The 17,732-nt window shown below is 48.6% G+C and overlaps 1 protein-coding gene across 1 annotated transcript in view; it reads right to left on the minus strand.

Moving 5' to 3' along the window:
- The window catches only part of MYO15A (myosin XVA), a 144,727-nt gene that overhangs the window by 49,933 nt on the left and 77,062 nt on the right, over window positions 1-17,732 (minus strand). Inside the window, exons 30-45 of the mRNA XM_069087739.1 lie at window positions 16,380-16,452; window positions 11,553-11,744; window positions 11,006-11,122; window positions 10,841-10,851; window positions 10,509-10,550; window positions 10,080-10,174; window positions 8,140-8,242; window positions 7,287-7,354; window positions 4,911-5,033; window positions 4,324-4,549; window positions 4,020-4,146; window positions 3,408-3,510; window positions 2,958-3,037; window positions 1,531-1,657; window positions 622-681; window positions 34-109 (exon numbers count right to left, since the gene is read on the minus strand). Of these exons, the coding sequence (XP_068943840.1) occupies window positions 34-109; window positions 622-681; window positions 1,531-1,657; window positions 2,958-3,037; window positions 3,408-3,510; window positions 4,020-4,146; window positions 4,324-4,549; window positions 4,911-5,033; window positions 7,287-7,354; window positions 8,140-8,242; window positions 10,080-10,174; window positions 10,509-10,550; window positions 10,841-10,851; window positions 11,006-11,122; window positions 11,553-11,744; window positions 16,380-16,452 (1,623 nt within the window). The remainder of the gene's footprint in view (window positions 1-33; window positions 110-621; window positions 682-1,530; window positions 1,658-2,957; window positions 3,038-3,407; window positions 3,511-4,019; window positions 4,147-4,323; window positions 4,550-4,910; window positions 5,034-7,286; window positions 7,355-8,139; window positions 8,243-10,079; window positions 10,175-10,508; window positions 10,551-10,840; window positions 10,852-11,005; window positions 11,123-11,552; window positions 11,745-16,379; window positions 16,453-17,732) is intronic.

Raw genomic sequence — 17,732 nt, forward strand, 5'->3', positions numbered from 1 at the left:
ATGCCCCCATGTGCCCACCCCAGCCCCCACTACCAAAGATGGATTTCATCTTCATCCTCTCTTCCTTAGAGATTCTGATGCAGGCTTCAGAGAAGGTGTCATGCAGGATCTGAGGGGAGAGAGCCCAGGCACATTGGGGGCGCTCAGCCCCAGGGCATGATATCCCATCCCGCCATCCCCCACCATCCAGGCAGAGGGAGATCTAACAGGGCCAGCCAGAGGATGTGCTGCGGTGAGTCCTGACTTCTGAATTCGTCTCAAGTCATTCAATAAACATTTACTAAGTGCCTCCTGTGGGGCAGGCATTTTGCCGTTCTGTGAAGAACCTTCCAGATGACCAGGCCCCCCGGGGATCTGGGATTTGTTTTGGGTGGGAGTGGGGCAGAGGGAGCACCGGAGAAAGTCCTTACAGGAAGGGAATGCTGCTCCCCTGAGATAGGTCTCAGGAATACCTATCCAGCATCCTGTTCTCTTAGGGGAACAGGCCTGCCTGGCCAGCTGAGAAGAGACCATCCCCTTGCCCTCCACCTTTGGGGAATGAAGGGAAGAACCTTCAGCTGGGATTCCCTCAGACCCCTTCTTTCTGCTATGGGGGCTGCTACTAGTAGCCTGCGGTCTCACCTGTCTGAAGAGGAGGTCCAGGAGGACTGGGTGATTATAGCTGTCCTTGGGGTAAAACACCTGTGGAGGGAGAGGCTGGCAGGAAGGTGCTGGGGCTCCTGGCGCACGTACCCGCTCCACCTCGACTCCCATCCTATTACCTTATTCCTGCCATCCCTTCTAAGGAGATCTCGAAGGGCCTCCAGCCTCTGACCTCACCAGGGATCCTCATGACATGGGAAGATTAGAGGTAAAGGCCCCTCCTAGCTATGCCCGTGGACAAGTCAACCTCACAGCATCCAGGACAGAGGGGGAGGAAGGGCCCGGGTGCCAATCCTTCCCAATGGACCTATGTTCTTCATGTTCCCACACTGGCTGGCCCCTCCTCGCCACCCCAGTGTGTGGCCATGGAGGCTTGGCTCAGAGCTTCTGGACAACCCAAGTCCAGAAGATCCCATGAAGCAGGAGTGGGAGTGGGGGTGGGGGTGAAGAAGGACAAGGAAAGAGAAGAAAATAAGGGATAAGAGAGAAGGGGGAGGGGAAAGAATTCAGAAAGGAGAGCTCTGCAGAAAAAATAAGCTTTTATATTTAATAAATATTTGACTGTAGCATGTGTAGATCCTTGTGCCATAAGAAGCAGCTCATGCCTGGCATTCATAAAACACTGTTCCTTTCAAAAAATATTTCCCGATTTATCATTTTCTTTCCTCTGGCAACTACTTTTCAAAATTTGAGTTTACAAGTAGGGAAAGTGAGGCCCAAAGAAGGGAAGGAAGCAGCCCAGGGTCACACTCATGGTGGATCCAGGACTTAAAGCTCCATCTTCCTAGACAGATAGTTTCTAGGACTCTGGGCCCTGACTTTAGAAGAAGAAATCCCATCCGCCAGCCAGTCCTACCCCAGAAACGAGCCCCCAGAAAGACCAGGCACCTCTTTTCGCAGGTACAGCTTCCAGGGCACTCCCTGGTAGCTGTAGAAGGCCTCATTGCTCTGCCGATGGAGCTGTGTTTGGATGGGGTCCTCCGCTGGAACAAGGGCCCTTGAGACTGGGAGCAGAAGGATGAGACAGGTAAGGCTGAGGGGGAAGGATCAGGAGCCCTGGGCACCATGTCCTGCTCATCCCCCCCATCCATGGTGTGGCCCTGGAGGGGCCTCCCCAGAGGACCTTGGTAGGTCAGTGGTAGGGCTCGAGGCCTCTAGGGCACATTTCCCTAATCTGCCTCAGCTGTAGCCCAGTCCTGCTAGGGTAATGGTGAAAAGCCCAAACCACCCTCCCTGACCCCTCAATCACATTCACCACTCACGAGTCAGTCAGGCACAATTCACACCTCACACCAGAGCCAATGCTAAGAGTGGGATAAAGGCTAAAATGTGAATACACCGCCCATGCCCGGACTGGTCTGGGAACTGCACAGCTCACCCTGAGGAAGTTATCATGCCAAGACAAATGCAAACTAGTGTGTATGGAAGGGAGGGACTTCACAAGGGGTGAGACTCTCCTTGAGGGTAAGGAGGGTCCCAGGTTTCATGCGGATAACTGGTGGATTTTAGGTCCTGATGGGAACCACAATTTCTAGGATGGTAATTAGACATTCTTCACCTGGGGCAAACATAGTTGAGTGGGGATTGGAAGGGCAGCAAAGAAGACAATCTGAGGGTGGTCCTAATAGACAGCATTTAAATGACACTTTAGAGGTTATAAAGCACATTACACATCATCTCATTGGATCCTCATAACCACCATTGTTATCCTTGTTTTCCAGAGGAGGAAACTGAGGCTGAGAGAGGGTTAAGTGACTTGTCCAGGGTCACCTAGCCAGTAAGTATCAGAGACATGATCCGAATTCAGCTCTTCCTAATGCCAGTCCCATTACAGTGAGCCACCTGGCCCTGGAACTTGCAGGGGTTGGGGAAAAGACAGGTGGGAGATACATTCCACAAGTCAACAGAGCACAGAAAGACGTCACCATGGGGAAGAGGTTCATGCCCTGTGGAAAGGTCCCATTTACATGCAGCCAGGATCGGAGCTCAGGTAAAGCATGGAGAAAGGGAGGTGGGGAGAGAGAAGCAGAAGGCCCAGGAAGTAGCAGCAGAACCAGGATAACGTACTGCTGAAGCTAAGGGAGTGGAGGGTTTCAGGAAGTCAGTAGTCTCAAATGCCTGACCTGGAGTCAGGAAGATCTGAGTTCAAATCTAGCCTCAGGCACTTACTAGCTATGTGACCCTGAGCGAGTCATTTAACCTGTTTACCTCCCTTTCATCCTCTGTCAAATGGAGATAGTAATAATACCTACTTCCCTTCCCGCTTACCTGAGGGAGTGCCTAGGGTTGGCCTGGAGGCTGAAGTTAGAGGTTTGGCAGTAGGGGTTAGGCCTTGGGGCCCAGTGTTGGTCACTGGCTTCACCAGGGCCACAGTCTGTCTGGGACCTTGACTGCCCTAACCCAGGGGAGAGAATCAGAGAGAGTATCAGGCATGGGTGGGTGTGGCAGCAGAGGACAGGGAGAGGAGGCTGGATGGGGCAGCCAGCCCCTGGTTATGGGGTTAAAGCCAAAGGCTTCTTAGCATGGGGGTAAGGAATTTATCCAGGGCTCCATTCATTCCTTTATTCATTCTCCAAAGATTAATTGAGCCCTCCCTTATTCTATATAATGCGTGTGTGTGTGTGTGTGTGTAGGAAATGTCAACCTCTATCCCCACTTTCACCATACCCAGGGAGGTGTGGAGGAGACCTAGACTTTGAATGACCCCCCCCATGGGATAAGGAACTTTTCCAGGAGAACGAGCTGGGAACAGTGGGATTGACCACTACCAGGCTGATGGGGGCTGAGTGGGTCATTTGCTCCTTCAGGATCAGGAGGGCTTCTTCATGAGGATCTGATTTCTTCACAAACACCTTCCCACTTTCCTTCCTAAGCAGATGGAGGTTGGGGAAAGTTAGGGCAGGGCTGCCGGAGGAGAGCAGCCTATGAGGCCTCCGGATGCACAGGGGCAAGCCAAGAGACGTTCATCCTGGGTGTGGGGACTGTATAGCACATGGCAGGGAAATAGGAGGTCCTTAATAAATGCCCGTTGACTTGACTTGGTGCGGTCATGTCCGTTGAGGGTGAAAGAGACCATGCTTTACTGGGCCTTCACTGAGGTTTGAGAGGAGGAGCTGGAGGTCTTGGACACCAGCCCTGCGTCCCAGCTTTGTAGGCACTGGTTTTGAGGAAAGTCACAAGTTCTGGACCCAGTTTTCCCCTTTGCCCTCACTACTTTCAATTGTTAATGACTAAAATTGACTTAATTCCCAATCAGGGATATTTATAACTTAAAAGAGGGTCCGGGAGGGAACTAGGCTTAGGTAAGAGGAATGAATGACAAATGATGAAACTGAGGGAATGTTCTTATATAAGGGACCTGGAAGCAGGGTTCTGACCTGAGACCGTCTGGCGCTCTGGGTGGCTGCTGGTACTGGCGGATGATAGTCTTGATCTGTTGGGTGGGCTGAGGGAAATGCTCCGAATTGAGGGTGGAGTGCCGTACAAGCTCTGGGGAGGGCGAGACTGGCAGGGAAAGGGGCGTTTTTCAGGTGATGAGGGTGTCATGCAGGCTGTAACAATTCCTACCTCCCAGAGGACCCTCTGAAGTTAGGGGCAATCTCTCCCAAAAGCTAAGCAAAGAAGGGCTGGAGAGGAGAGTGGGCAGAGAAGAAAGGGGACACCCAGAATAAAAGTACTCACAGGTTCTTAAAGGAGAATGTTGGTCCTGTACCCGGATAGGGGTGGCCACTGGTTTCATAGGGGGGATGGAGCCTCTAGCCTTCGAGGGAGAGCCAGATACTAAGGCTTTGGGCTGGAAGCTGACTCCTCCAGGGTCTCCCAGAGCTGGGGCTGCATAGATGAGCACTGGCTTGGCAGGCGGACTTCTGCTCTTCGTCTTCAGAGGGGCATCTGCCCCTGTTGGCTTCTGCCAAAGAGAAGGAAAACCCCGGTGAGCTGTTGTCCCATCTCTGGGCCCTGAAAAAGGAGCGATCACTCCCCACGTGGCATCCTAGCTGGAGCTGTAAGCTTTCTGAGCCCTCTGGGCTCTGGGGGATGGGGAATGGTAAAGACCATCCCCACAGCCCAGAGGGGCAAACATCTGGAAGCACAGGCTCAGGGCCGAGCCAGAGCCAGCAGCCGTGCCTGAGGCCTCTTCTCTCCCCCTACCCCCGTCCTTTCTTATACCTGTTATTTCTAGCTCCTTCCTTTCTAGCCACTGCAGCTTGTGCAGGTGTAGAGTATGTTTGTGTTCCACCCTCCAAGACCCTCTCTCAGGCCAGACTCACTTTGGGGGGCAGGGGCTGGGGGGAGGTTGGCAGGGGGGCTGACGAAGGTCCAGCAGAGGGGACTGGATCTGTCAACTGCTGCTGCTGCTGAAGGGCCATGGCCTGAAGAGTCATCTCTCGAGCCTTGGTGGGAGAGAAGACAAGAGAAGGGATTAGCTGGGGAGGGGAGGAAGAAAGCCCCTTCCTCCCTGAAGCCTCCTTGCCTCGGCCTCCATTTTCCCTCTGATTCCCCTTCACTGCCCTCTTCTGTCAATTGAAGAAACAGGACCCCAATTTTCTAATCTTTTTCTAATTTTCTAATAATTTCCCCTTTTCTAAGGGGACCAAGCAGATCATCTCCTTTGGGACATTCTTTCCCTTGTCTGTGTTAAACCATTTCAGGCCAGCTCCTCACAGTTAGTGAGGGTGGTTCTGGGTCTGGGTGCTGTCTTTTCTCTCCTAAGCTCACCAGAGACAGAGGTTTTTCAGAATACATTGTAGGAGGTGTGACTGAGAGGAGCCACTCAAAATTTCATCAGAGTGGATACTCCTTCCATCAGGGCAGATTGCGACCCATCCACACCTCATTCCACTCAGCTCTGGTCTGTGTCCTTCCATAAAACCTTCACAAAGGATTAACCCATTATAGTTTATTAGTTCTTGGATATCATTGGAATACCATGCAAACCTTTAATATGCAAGACCCTAAGCTAGGCACTAAGGATATGAAAGCAGAAGGAGAAGAGCCCCTGCCTTACATGGGCCTCCATTTTCCTGAGGGGAAAGAACATATACATATATAGATCAACATAGTGGTAATAACTGGGGGAAGAAATCAGGGAAGGCTTCACGTAAGAGGGGAGCATGAGAGCTGAGCCTTAAAGGAAGTGAGGCATTTGAAGAGGTCAAGCTTTGTTCCAGGGAACGGGGGCTATTGGGCACAATGGTAGAGACTGAATATGGAATGTCACGTTCAGGGAAAAGCTGTTTTGCTGGAACATAGAGTGAGTGAAGAACAGGGCTATGAAATCACTGAAAGGTAAATGGGAGATACGCTGTGGTGGGCTTTAAATGCCCGCTAAGGAGTTTACATTTTATCCTAAAGCTAAATTGGTCTTCTCTCTGTTCCTTAAACATGGTACTTTGTGCCTTTGAACTGCCTATCTGGGGCAGTTAGGCAGCACGGTACATGGAACACTGCGCTTGGAATCAGCAAGACTCATCTTCTTGAGGTCAAATCCAGCCTCAGACTCTTACTAGCTGTGTGACCCTGGGCAAGTCACTTAACCCTGTTTGCCTCAGTTTCCTCATCTGTCAAATGAGCTGGAGAAGGAAATGGCCAAACCAGTCCGGTGTCTTTGCCGAGAAAACCCCAGATGGGGTCGTGGGGAGTCAGACATGACTGAAATCACTCAACAACAGCAAATGCATGAATGGAGGGAAGGAAGCAGATGGGAGCACAATTGTGGAGAACACGATCAAGATGTGGTTGGTTGGATATGTGGTGGGAGGAGAGAGAGGAGTAGGGACGATCCTGTCAGTGCAAATCTGAGTGACCTGAAGGCTGGCGGTGCCCGCAGAAGGAATTAAGGAAGTTTGGGGGAGGGCCGAATGTAAAGGAAAGGGAATTCTGCTTAGACATTTTGAGCTTCTTATGGAACATCCAGTGAGAAATGTACAACGGGGACGGCTAGGTGGTGCAGTGAATAGAGCCCTGGAGTCAGGAGGACCTGAGTTCAAATCCGGCCTCAGACACTTAACACACACACACAACAAACCAAAAAACCCTAGCCATGTGACCTTGGGCAAGTCACTTAACCCCAATTGCCCTGCTTTCTCCACTCCAAGAGAAAAAAAAAGAAACGTATAATAGGTTCTTCGTGATGTGGGATTGAAGCTCAGGGGAGGGTTTGAGATGAAGCCTCTGCACAGGGTGGGGGTGGGGGGGGGAGAGACCCATGGCCTCGAGGCCCTCTAGGTCCTCAAGTGCAGCACTTTCACTGAATCCAAGCTTCACAGAATGTGAAAATTAGGGGCAGTTAGACAGGTAGAAAGAAAACCCAGGAGAGCAGCAGTATGTAAACCGAGGAGGAAGAACGTATCCAGGGAGAAGGGGAGGCCGATAGTGTTAAGGCTACACAGAGACTGTGTTAGGAGGACTAAGAAAAGGGCATCCGGATTAGCAGTCAGTCAATAGAAGGCCACCGTGAATTGGCCATATCTGCAAAGCTTCTCCCACTTTGCTAAGTGACCATTGGCGCTTGCACTTTACAATGTTCCTTACCCTCCCCGTCCAGCAGTACATAATTCTAGACAAGTCCTACCACCAGTATGGGGGAAGGAATTTCCCCACAGGCCCCAAGCTGAGTAGTTCTGAGGCAGGGGGTGTGTACTCACCAGAAGCATGGCCTGCTTGTGGATGAAGGCTTGCTGCAGCGCCAACGTGGAGGCGTCCAGGCCTGGGACTACAGAGTGCCAGGCTCAGGGAGGCACCGGGATCAGGGGGGTTGTGGGTTAGGGAACAGCTGGGGACAGCTGGAGTGAGTGGGTGTTGGTCGTCAGGGGACGACCAATGGGGTTCAGAAGATGCCAGAAACACGGGGATCAAGGAAAAAGAGGGTAGGGGGTTACCTGGGGCATAGGAGTCAGAGCCAACTAGATTAGGGGCCACGAAGAACAAGGAGTAACTGAGATTGGATTGTGGTGGGCAGCCGGGGCTACTTGAATTGATGATATGGGCGCCAAGGGAAGATAGGACCAGGGAATATGAAGGTCAAGAGTGCTGGGTCAAGGGGCATGGGAGGACGGGAAGGTTTAAGAACTTCCTGCCCTACAACGCTGACCTCAGTCCCAACAGCCAACCCTCCTTCTTCCTATTTCTGGGGCTCAGTTATCAATTCCCCCCACTCCACCCCAGCTTAATGGGGCTGAGTAATTGTGAAGGGAAAAGTGCTTCAGAGGAACGGATGGGAAGGGGAAGGAACAAGGGTGGGAGGAAGGGAGGGAGGGAGGGAGGAGGAGTCAGCCCATATGGTAAGAGGGGATGCCAGAGACATTCTACCAAGGCCCCAGCACCTGCTCCAGAGTTCCATGTCCCACCCCATGCTTTCTCTTCCCAGATCCCTACAGCTGGAGCTCCATGATGTGGAGGTTCAATGAGGGCTCTGACCCAGAGGGAACCCAGGGAAAACTAAGGAAAATCTGGCGCTGGCTAGACGTAGGGGTGAGGAAGCGGGGAGTGACTACTGACCTGGCTCTTGGGGTATTCTGGGGGGTCCAGCTGGCTCCTCATTACCTTTGGGCTGACCTCCCCCTTTCATCCTATAGGAGATAGCAGCTGGCTTCTCCAGATCCTAAAAATGGGGCAAAAAATGTGCACCAGGCCAAAGATCAGAGAGCAGGGATTGAGGCCCTACCAGGGGTGGGAAACCTGTGGCCTTGAGGCCCCATGTGGCCCTCTAGGTTCTCAAGTGCGGCTCTTTGATGGAATCCAAACTTCACAGAACAAATCCTTTTGGGTTTCAGTCAAAGGGCTGCACTTGAGGACCTAGAGGGCCACATGTGGCTTCAAGGCCTCAGGTTCCCTACTCCTTTCTTTTAGCACCCCAACAATATGATCTTATGGTAAGATAATGACTTCAGTTGATGGGCACTTTGGGCTAATGCTGATGGGGGTTCCCAGGGCAATTCACTAGCCCTGAAAAAGGGAGACATTAACCATGTGGAGTCATATCCTCCTGGAAGGAAGGACTGAGCTGGACCCGTTACCTATGTGTGTCTCCAAAGAGAGTGTTAGGGGATAGGGGCACAATATGGATGCCAAGGCTTAGCAGGAAGCTTTCTGCTTTCTCCCTGGAATGCCAGTTTAAATTGTGAGTCTGCAGGGAATTTGCACAGGTCTCTGACCAGAGAGGATAATGAACATTAAGGGACAGGCCCATCCATCACTATAGAGGACTCTGGAAAGAAAAGGCCTCTTAGGCATGGGAATGTAAAATAGTCTGAAACTGGGAAGATGTAGGGCTGAGGCTGGGGGGTGTTCTGAACTGTGTCCTCAATGTGGATTTAGCACAGAGGAACAGCCTGATGCCACTTAGGTGTTGAGGGACTGGAGGGTGGGGAATGGGGAAAATGTGTGAGTGTGTGTGCGCGTGCTCGAGTGTGAGTGTGAGTGTGTGTGTGTGTGTGTGTGTGTGTATGTGTGTAGCTGGGGCAACTTGAATCAACAATGTGGAGGCAGAAGGAAGTATGATCAGGAATATGAAGGTCAAGAGTGCTGGGTCAAGGGGTATGGGAAGAGGGATAGGTTTAAGAACTTCCTGCCCTACACCTTGACCTCAATTCCAATAACCAGTCTTCCTTCTTCCCTCCAATTTCTGGAGATCAGTTATCAATTTTTTCCTCTCCCCTGCCCCTAGTTTAGTGGGGCTAAGCTCTGTGTGTGTGTGTGTGTGTGTGTGTGTGTGTGTGATGGAGTGTCTCTTCTGGCGTACATTTTTGTATTGTGAGAGTATTCCAGAGGGTCTGTGTGTGATGAGGTATCTATGTATGGGGGCTCACCGCCCCCTTCCAAGTATGGAAGCACAAATCACAATCAAGTCACTCTGTTCTTATTATATTCCTGGAAGGAGTATGCCAAGCCACTCCCCTCCGATTCCACTTACCATTTCTAATTTCCCCTCCCTCACCACCACTTCCTCCTGCATATTGTTTCCCCCATTAGAACACAAGCTCCTTGAGGGATCTTAGTCTTTGCTTTTGGATCTGTCTCTCCAGAACTTGATGCCAAGCCACAGGGCTAGGCATACAGTAAGTGCTTAGTAAATGCTTTCCCATTCATTCACATGCATGTGATGGTGCTTGTGTAATGCAGTGGGTAGAAGGCTTGACTTGGAGTCAGAAAGACTTGGGTTCAAATCCTATTGTAGACACTAGTCAGGTGACCCTAGTCAAGTCACCTTCCGAGCCTCAGTTTCTTCAGTCTATAAAATCTGCAAAATGGGGGCAATAAGAGCGCCTACTTCTCAGGGCTGTGAGGATCCAATGAGACAATGTAGATGAAACACTGAGAACTTGAAAGGTGAGCTGCTGGAGTCTGTGTGTTTGTGGGATGGCTTCCTGTGTGTCCCCCGGAGCTGCCTCTCATCTCCCCCCCCCCCCCCCCCCCCAGGCCAGGGCTGGGCTCCATACCGTATTTCCATAGGCAAGCACAGGGTCAAAGAGGCTATCCAGGTAACGATCCAGTCCCTTCTGTGGCGCAGCTGGCTCCCTGAAGCTGTCCGAGTCTGCTGAGAAGACACAGGGGGCAGGGGTAACACAGGATCCAGCCCTGCCAGGGAAACCTCCCCGTGGGGGTGCCTCAGCAGGCTGGGGAGGAGGTCGGAGAGCAATTCTCCCTGAGCTGGGAACAGGCTGGTCTGGGGTCGGAGCTAGTATTGCCCGCTTTCTCTTCAGTCACCTGCTTGTAGGTACCGTAGTTCAGCAGACTGCTTTAGGAGACCGAGGTTTTACTTCTGGGTCTGACATGGACTCATTGTACAAGTCACTTAAGTGGAAAAGTGACCATGGAATCGGAGTCTGAGGACCTGGATTTGAATCCTGACTTACTACCTGTGTGGCCTTGGACAAGCCACTTCCCTATTTTGGCTTCAGTTTCCTTATCTATTAAATGAGAGTCTTAAAGCACATGCTCTCTAAAGATTTCTTCCAGTTCTAAAATCCACTGAGCCTCCCTAAGCCTCAGTTTCCCTAAATGTGAAATGGAGACAATGATCACCGTTTTAGATCCCTGGCAGGGTTGTTGTGAGGACCCATCATACATGAGCTGCGTGATACTATAATGTGAAGAATAACCCAGGAAAGGGGAGGGAAGAAGCCCTCCATGAGCCTCAGTGTCCCTAAATATGAAACGGGGGTAATGCCAGCAGCCCTTAACAGCCCTTAAGACTCACTACTCTGATCCCTTGCAGAGTTGTGAGGGCCCATCACACAACGAGATACTGTAACATAAAGGATACCTCAAGAGAGGGGAGGAAAAGAGCCCTCCATGAGGGGTCAGGAGTGTCCAGAGGGGGCCCAGGGACGGCCGTGGGGCTAGGGACCAATGGCTGCGGGACTTACCATGACTGAAATAACCATCCGAGTCGGGAGGTTTTGTCGTCCGAACGGAGCTCCCTCTGTGCTGGGGAAGAGCAGGGGTCTCCTCCTCAGAGTCCCAGTTATTTCCAAACACCCTGTGGGACACAGGGAACTTCCTGTCTGCTCCTAAGTTTCTCCACCTCTCCTTAGAATTCAGGATTTACTGCAGGACTAGAGCACCAAATGTGTCCTAGAAGGGCGATCTAGGCTCTTTCTTCCAAAATAGGCTTTGACTGGACAGGAGTTCCCCAACCCCCGGGCCTCCCCAGGGGTCACCCTTCCACCCTCTTATTATTGGGAGTTTCCAGGGCCTGCTCATTTAACAGGCGAGGATTCTCTGCACTGTTAACACGCTGGGACCATCATGCCTCCCTGCCCAGGACTCGAGGTGAGCAAAAGTCACTCGTACTGGTTGTCCCCGTGCCCCCCAGTGGTGGCAGAGGATGGAGGGGAAAAAACCACCTCAGAGTGTGGGGAAGGGCCAGACTGTGTGTGAGGGAGGCCAGGGGCAAATTAGCTACGCACATTCTGGGGCTGCTCCTGCCCTCCTCTGCCCCCTCCGAGGTGATGATAAAGTAGGATTTCTGCTTCGGGAAGTCCCAGATAAGCTCCATGTCTGAGATCAGATCCAGGACGTAATCGTGGCCCGCCAGCTCAGCCCACTGGCTGCCGTTCTTCAAGGAGACCGTCCAGCCCCTCCATCCATCGGTTAGGCCCCTAGGATGTTAGGAGCTCAGGGTTGGGGAAAGTAGATGTCAGCGGGCTGCTGCTCATCGCTCCCAATTCTGCACAGAGGGGAGCCCACCAAGGTCGTCCTTTTAGCTGGAGGAAGGGCTCCTCCCTCCTGGAGGGCAGGGACTGTTTGCCTTTTTTTTTTTTTTTTTTGCTATGCACAGCATTTAGCACAGTAGGTGCCTAATAAATGCTTGTTGCCATGTTGACTCTTCTGAAGATAATGGTATGGAAGGTAGTACGGTAAGTGCCTGGTCTTGGCCTTGGTGCCACTTAGCTCTGACACAGTGAAAATCACTACTTCTCTGAGGTTCAGTTTTCTCACATCTAAAGGAGGATCAGGCTAATTATACTCCCTCCCTCACGTGGTTGTGAAGGCTGTACACCCTCTTCGGCTCCCTCCCTTTCTTCTTTGCAGAGGTAGGGGGGCAAGGGCACGGAAAATGGCATCTGCTACAATTTGCTGTTGGACACAAATTCACTTGTGTCTGACTCTTCATGATCTTGATTGGACTTTTCTTGGCAGAGCTGCTGCAGTGGTTTGCCATTCCCTTTTCCAGCTCATTTTACAGATGAAAAAACTGAGGCTAATAGGATTAAGTGACTTGCCCAGGGTCACACAGCTTGTAAGTATTTGAGGCTAGATGTGAACTCATAAAGGTAAGTCTTCCTGATTCCATGCTCAGAGCTTTCTCCACTACTCCACCTAGCTGCCCCACACTACAATTAGTTTTACTTTTTTTGGGCAGGGCAATTGGGGTTAAGTGACTTGCCCAAGGTCACATGGCTAGTTTTTGTGTTAAGTGCCTGAGGTCGGATTTGAACTCAGGTCCTCCTGACTCTAGGGCTGGTGCTCTATTCACTGCGATACCTAGCTGCCCCAACAATTAGTTTTGCTGAACTGATTTTTTTTTGTCTTGTTGTTACAAGGGAGGACTCATTGTATAGAGGAAGAGAGAGGAAATGAAGGTGTTATAAAAACAAAACGCAAGGTCTCCCAAAGTCTCAGTGCTATTTCAAGCTATTAAAGCTAAACTGAGACTTTTGGGACACCCTGTATATCAATGGTTTTTCTACCCCCCAAACCCTTTATACACTATAGAAATGTGGGCTTTTATTATTATCTGGCTGTATAGGGAACTCATCAGCCAAATCAGATTTGAAATAGATTGCCTTTTATCTTCCTTTTAGATTTTTTTGTTACAGAGGATGATTCACTGGGTAGGGGGAAAAGGGAGATACGTTCAAAAATGAAGGTGTTGTGAAAACAAAATACAGGATGTCCCAAAAGTCTCAGTGCTATAATAGCTTAAGACTTTTGGGACACCCTGTATATGATTGGTTCCCCCCCCCAAAAAAAACCTTCATGAACTTTATAAATGTGAAGTTTTATTAATATCTGACTGCATAGGGAACTCATCAGTCAAAGAGAATTTGAAAGAGACGTACAGCAGACGGAAGAGAAGACAGATACCGTAGGTAACCAGGGCCGAATACAAGAAGGGCACGGGTCTTTGAAGAATAATGAATGACCTGAAGAACAGAAGAGCTGAGGCTTCTGGGGAATGCTATGAATTGTTAGCAAAGGGCTTTTAAAGCCATCTGGGGGAAATGTGGAGATCAAATAAAGAGAAGGATCCCTGCTGGGGATGGTTGGAACTGTAATAAAGGACAATGGAGAGCAGGGAGAACTACCCACTAGGCTGCTGGATCTCTCTTCCCCACCAAGGACAATGGTCTTTGTGCTGGGAAGGATGGAACAAAAACGGTTAGCAGGGACCTGAAACCTATGCTAAGTAAGGAGCTAGTCAGGAAACACCCACTTATCCTTAAGGAGTTCATGTCAGTCCTAGGTATTAGCCCTCGGGGTAGTGAAGTAACCTGAAGGTACAAATGTTGGGTTACTTGCTAAGAGAGATCTTTAAAAAGTCATGGAGAGTGGGACAGGGAAAGGGAAATATGTCTTCTCTGGAGGAGGAGAGAAAGAAGGTGGAGTCTTTGAGCCATAATAGGTCATTGAGCTTGCCTTCAATTCCCGGCAAAATTCTCCAAGTCGTCATTCAAGGCACAGCAATTTGGACTTGGAAAGGGAAGTATGAACACCATGAATCAACAAGGGTTATGTAATGCTGGAAAAGACTGGAATTTGGAGGCAGAGGAGCTGGGTTTGAATCCTGACTTATTTACTATCTGTGTGGACATGGGCAAGTCATGTGTCTATCTTGGCCTCAATTTTTTTTTTTATCTGTAAAATGAGGGTCTTAGACTATGTCCAGACTAGCCTCAGCTTCACTGTTGATGGGTCTAATGAGGTTGCCAGATCAAGGGTATAATATAAATAGATTTTATCAAAGAGTTTGATAATTTCTTATGGTACCCTCCTGGACAACATGAAAAGATGTTGATGGCAGTCCAATTAGGTGGATTTGGAATTGACCAACTCCAGGGAGAGGGAATCTGTGGCCTCGGGGTCACACGTGACCCTCAGAGGTCCTCAAGTGTGGTCCTCTGATTGAATCCAAACTTCACAGAACAAGTCCTAAGATTTGTTCTGTGAAGTTTGGATTCAGTCAAAGGACCATAGGCCACAAGTTCCCCACCCCTGGTCCAGACTCAAAGAGGAATATTTAATGGATCAGTAAGGATCTAGAGAGAGATTTCTAAGAGAGTGCAGAGGGTGTTTGTCCTTGGCTGCTATGCTAGTCATTATTTTGATTAGTGACTTGAATGAAAGCATAGAGAAACCAATTAAAATTTGCATAAGATACAACACTAATATGGATAGATAATACCCTGAATAACCAAATGGGATCTAAAGTAATTTAAATAGTCTGGAACAATCGGATAAATCTAATAAGGTGATATTATATCTATTTATATACACACACTATAGAAATGTGAGTTTTTATTATTATCTGGCTTACAGAGAACTTAGCTAGATAGACAGATAGATAGAGACAGACAGACAGATAGAGAGATAGATAGACAGAGAGACAGACAGATAGACAGATACAGACAGATAGATAGACACAGACAGAGAGATAGAGATAGATAGATAGAGAGAGAGAGATAGAGAGATAGAGAGATAGATTAGATGGATGGATGGATAGATGGATAGATAGATAGATAGATAGAGAGATAGATGAGTCACCTCCACACCACAATGAGGCATCAGAGTTGGACTTTAATGTTGTATTTCCATGCATATATAGATGTGTATATGTACGGATGTGTATATTCACATGTATTCATACATATATACATTTCTGTACACAGTAGTAGGGTTCAAAGTGACCTAGTGTGATGTAATCTGTGTGTAGCATACCAATTCACAAAGACTAAAGTTTTTAGAGGCCACTAGGTGGTACTGCAGATAAAATGCTAGTCTCTGGACTCTGATCAAAGACTGAATCAGGAAGACCTGAGTTCAAATTCAGCCTCACTTACCAGCTGTGTGGTCTTGGGCAGATTACTTAGCCTCTATCGGCCTCATTTTCCTCACCTGAGGAGACTGACAGTGCCTGCCTCCCCGGGCTGTGGGAGGACCAAATAAGATAGTAATGCACATAATAAATACTTGTTCCCCTCCTCTTTCTCCCGTTTATAGAGAGGGACTGCTGTCTACACCAACAGAGAGAGCACCTGTTACTGATGGAACTTCAGATCCTTGAAATATAACTGTAAAGTGGACACTTAGGTTAGAAAGGTCAGATGTGCAGGTCCAGGGCAGGGGATGTCTGGTCTAGATAACATGCCATGTGAGAAAGGTCTGGAACATTTAATGGATCACACGCTGAATATAAATCAACAATGTGAAACGGAAGTAAAACAAACATGGGTGAGACCCTAGGCTTCATTACTAGAAGTGAAATGTTCAGAACAGCCCTGCTGTACTCTGCTCTGATCAGACAACCTTTGGAGTATTATTAGACCATCGCATTTTAGGAAGGGCATTGACAAACTGGCCTGAATATCAGAAAGGCAACTAGGATGATGAAAAGTCTGGAAACCATGTCATGGGAGGATTGGCTGAAGAAACTGGAGATATCTACCTTGAAAAAGAACAAACTTAGGGCAGGAATTCTAAACCTTTTTTGTGTCTTGGATCTCACTGATAGGCTGGTAAAGCCTATGAACCCCTTTTCAGAATAATGTTTTTAAATGCACAAAATAAAATACATAGAATTAAGAAGGAAATCAGTTACACTGAAATCTAGTTATCAAAATACTAAATACTAAAAATAGAGGTTCTCAGATGCCCACCTAAGAGCCCCTGACTTAGGGGGAATATTACTGCTGTCTTCAAATGTTTGAAGACATACGATGTGGAAGAGAGATTTAGCTTTTTTTGTTGGGGTCTAGAAGGCAGAACCAAGAACAAGGGATAGAAATTTCAGGGAGGCTAAGTGTAGCTTAGATGTAAGGAAACACTAACAGTTTGAGCTTTTCTAAAGTGAAGGGGGTTTCTCTGGAAAGTAGTGACTTCCCCATCCTTGGACATTTTCAAGTAGAGTGAATGACCACTTTTTGGAGGATATTGTTGAGGTATCACGCTTCAGGCAGTGGTTGGACCAGACGACTTTGGGATCCCTTTCAACTTTGAAATTTTATGATCCATACCTGTGTTTCAAAATGTCTCCCGTCACATCTTCCCCTGTGCTCCATGAATGAATTGGGCAAGAAAACTGGTCCCCTGGAAAGCCAAAGGATCCTACTCAGAAATGAGATCTCAAATTTACCAAGTTCTATCAACCTTCTTCTCTAAGGACTCTCACATCATCTCTTCCTTTCCATTCATTCTGTCATCACCCCTTCTCAGAGCCTCTTTCCCTTTTTCTTGGACCACTGGAATGGCCTCCCATTTGGCTGCCCTGCTTCCATCTTTTCCATTTTTAGTTCACTCTGCACAGTTGTTGCTGCATTTCCCTTTAAACATAGCTTTGGTTCCCTGCTTAGAAGCCTTCATTGATGGCAGAACAAAGCCTGATTCCTCATTGTGGTAGTCTTCCATAATCACCGGTATGCTCCTTACTTCTCTAATCCTATCTGTCACTCCTCTCCTACACAAGCTTTTTGCCCCAGCGAGTGTGGTCCTTCATATAAGACTTGGGTTACTGCTTCTGTTTTGCTCACACCATTCTCCTGGCTTGGAATGCTCTATTCTTTCCTTTCTTATTGTCTATATTGGGGAGCCATCTCTAGTCATCCTTATCTATATCTGACCACTGGACCCAGACGACTCCGGAGGAGAGAGTGAGGCTGGTGACTCTGCACAGCCCTCCCTCACTTAAACCCAATTCACTTGCAAGTCATGGCATTGCATGGTCCTCTTTGAGCATGAAGGCCAAACAACAATATTATCTCTATTATGCTCATCCTTTAAGGCCCAAATCGAAATCCTCCATAAAGGCTTCATTGGTCACTCTTCGATAACCTTCAATGCACTACTCATGGACTAATCAATTTGCAATTCATCACATCCTATCTAGTGATAGCTCTTGTGTTCTTGGTTAACTTTTCTTGTGTAAGTCTTGTGAGTAGGAGACCAGGAAGAGAGTCATCCTTTATTCTTGTGTCCCCTAACCCCAAGACCAGGCAAAGGGTCAGTCATATAGGAGGAGGTCAAAAGGAGACTTATTGAATAGATCTCCCTTCTCCTTCTCTTCCTGAATCTAACCACATAGGGACTTGGAAGGTAGGGAATAGGAAAAGGGCCAGGGACTGTTCATGACTCAAATCTTTCTTTGGACCTTGGGTCTGATACTGAGAAAAGAACACTGGGCAGGCAGGATAGCTAGATTCTCGTCTTTGTTCTGCCACTAACTGTGTGACCTTGGAAAAATCTCTTTACTTCTTCGGATCACAGTTCCCTCCTCTGTCAAATGAGTAGGTTTTACTAGTGACCAACGCTAATACTTCATACATTCTAGAATTCTACTCATCTGCAAATTCTTATGGAATTATCCCCCATCT

Source organism: Petaurus breviceps, unplaced genomic scaffold, assembly GCF_028583685.1.
Source record: "Petaurus breviceps papuanus isolate PSGF00001 unplaced genomic scaffold, PetGlider_PUasm1.0 183, whole genome shotgun sequence".
Classification (NCBI taxonomy): domain Eukaryota; kingdom Metazoa; phylum Chordata; class Mammalia; order Diprotodontia; family Petauridae; genus Petaurus; species Petaurus breviceps.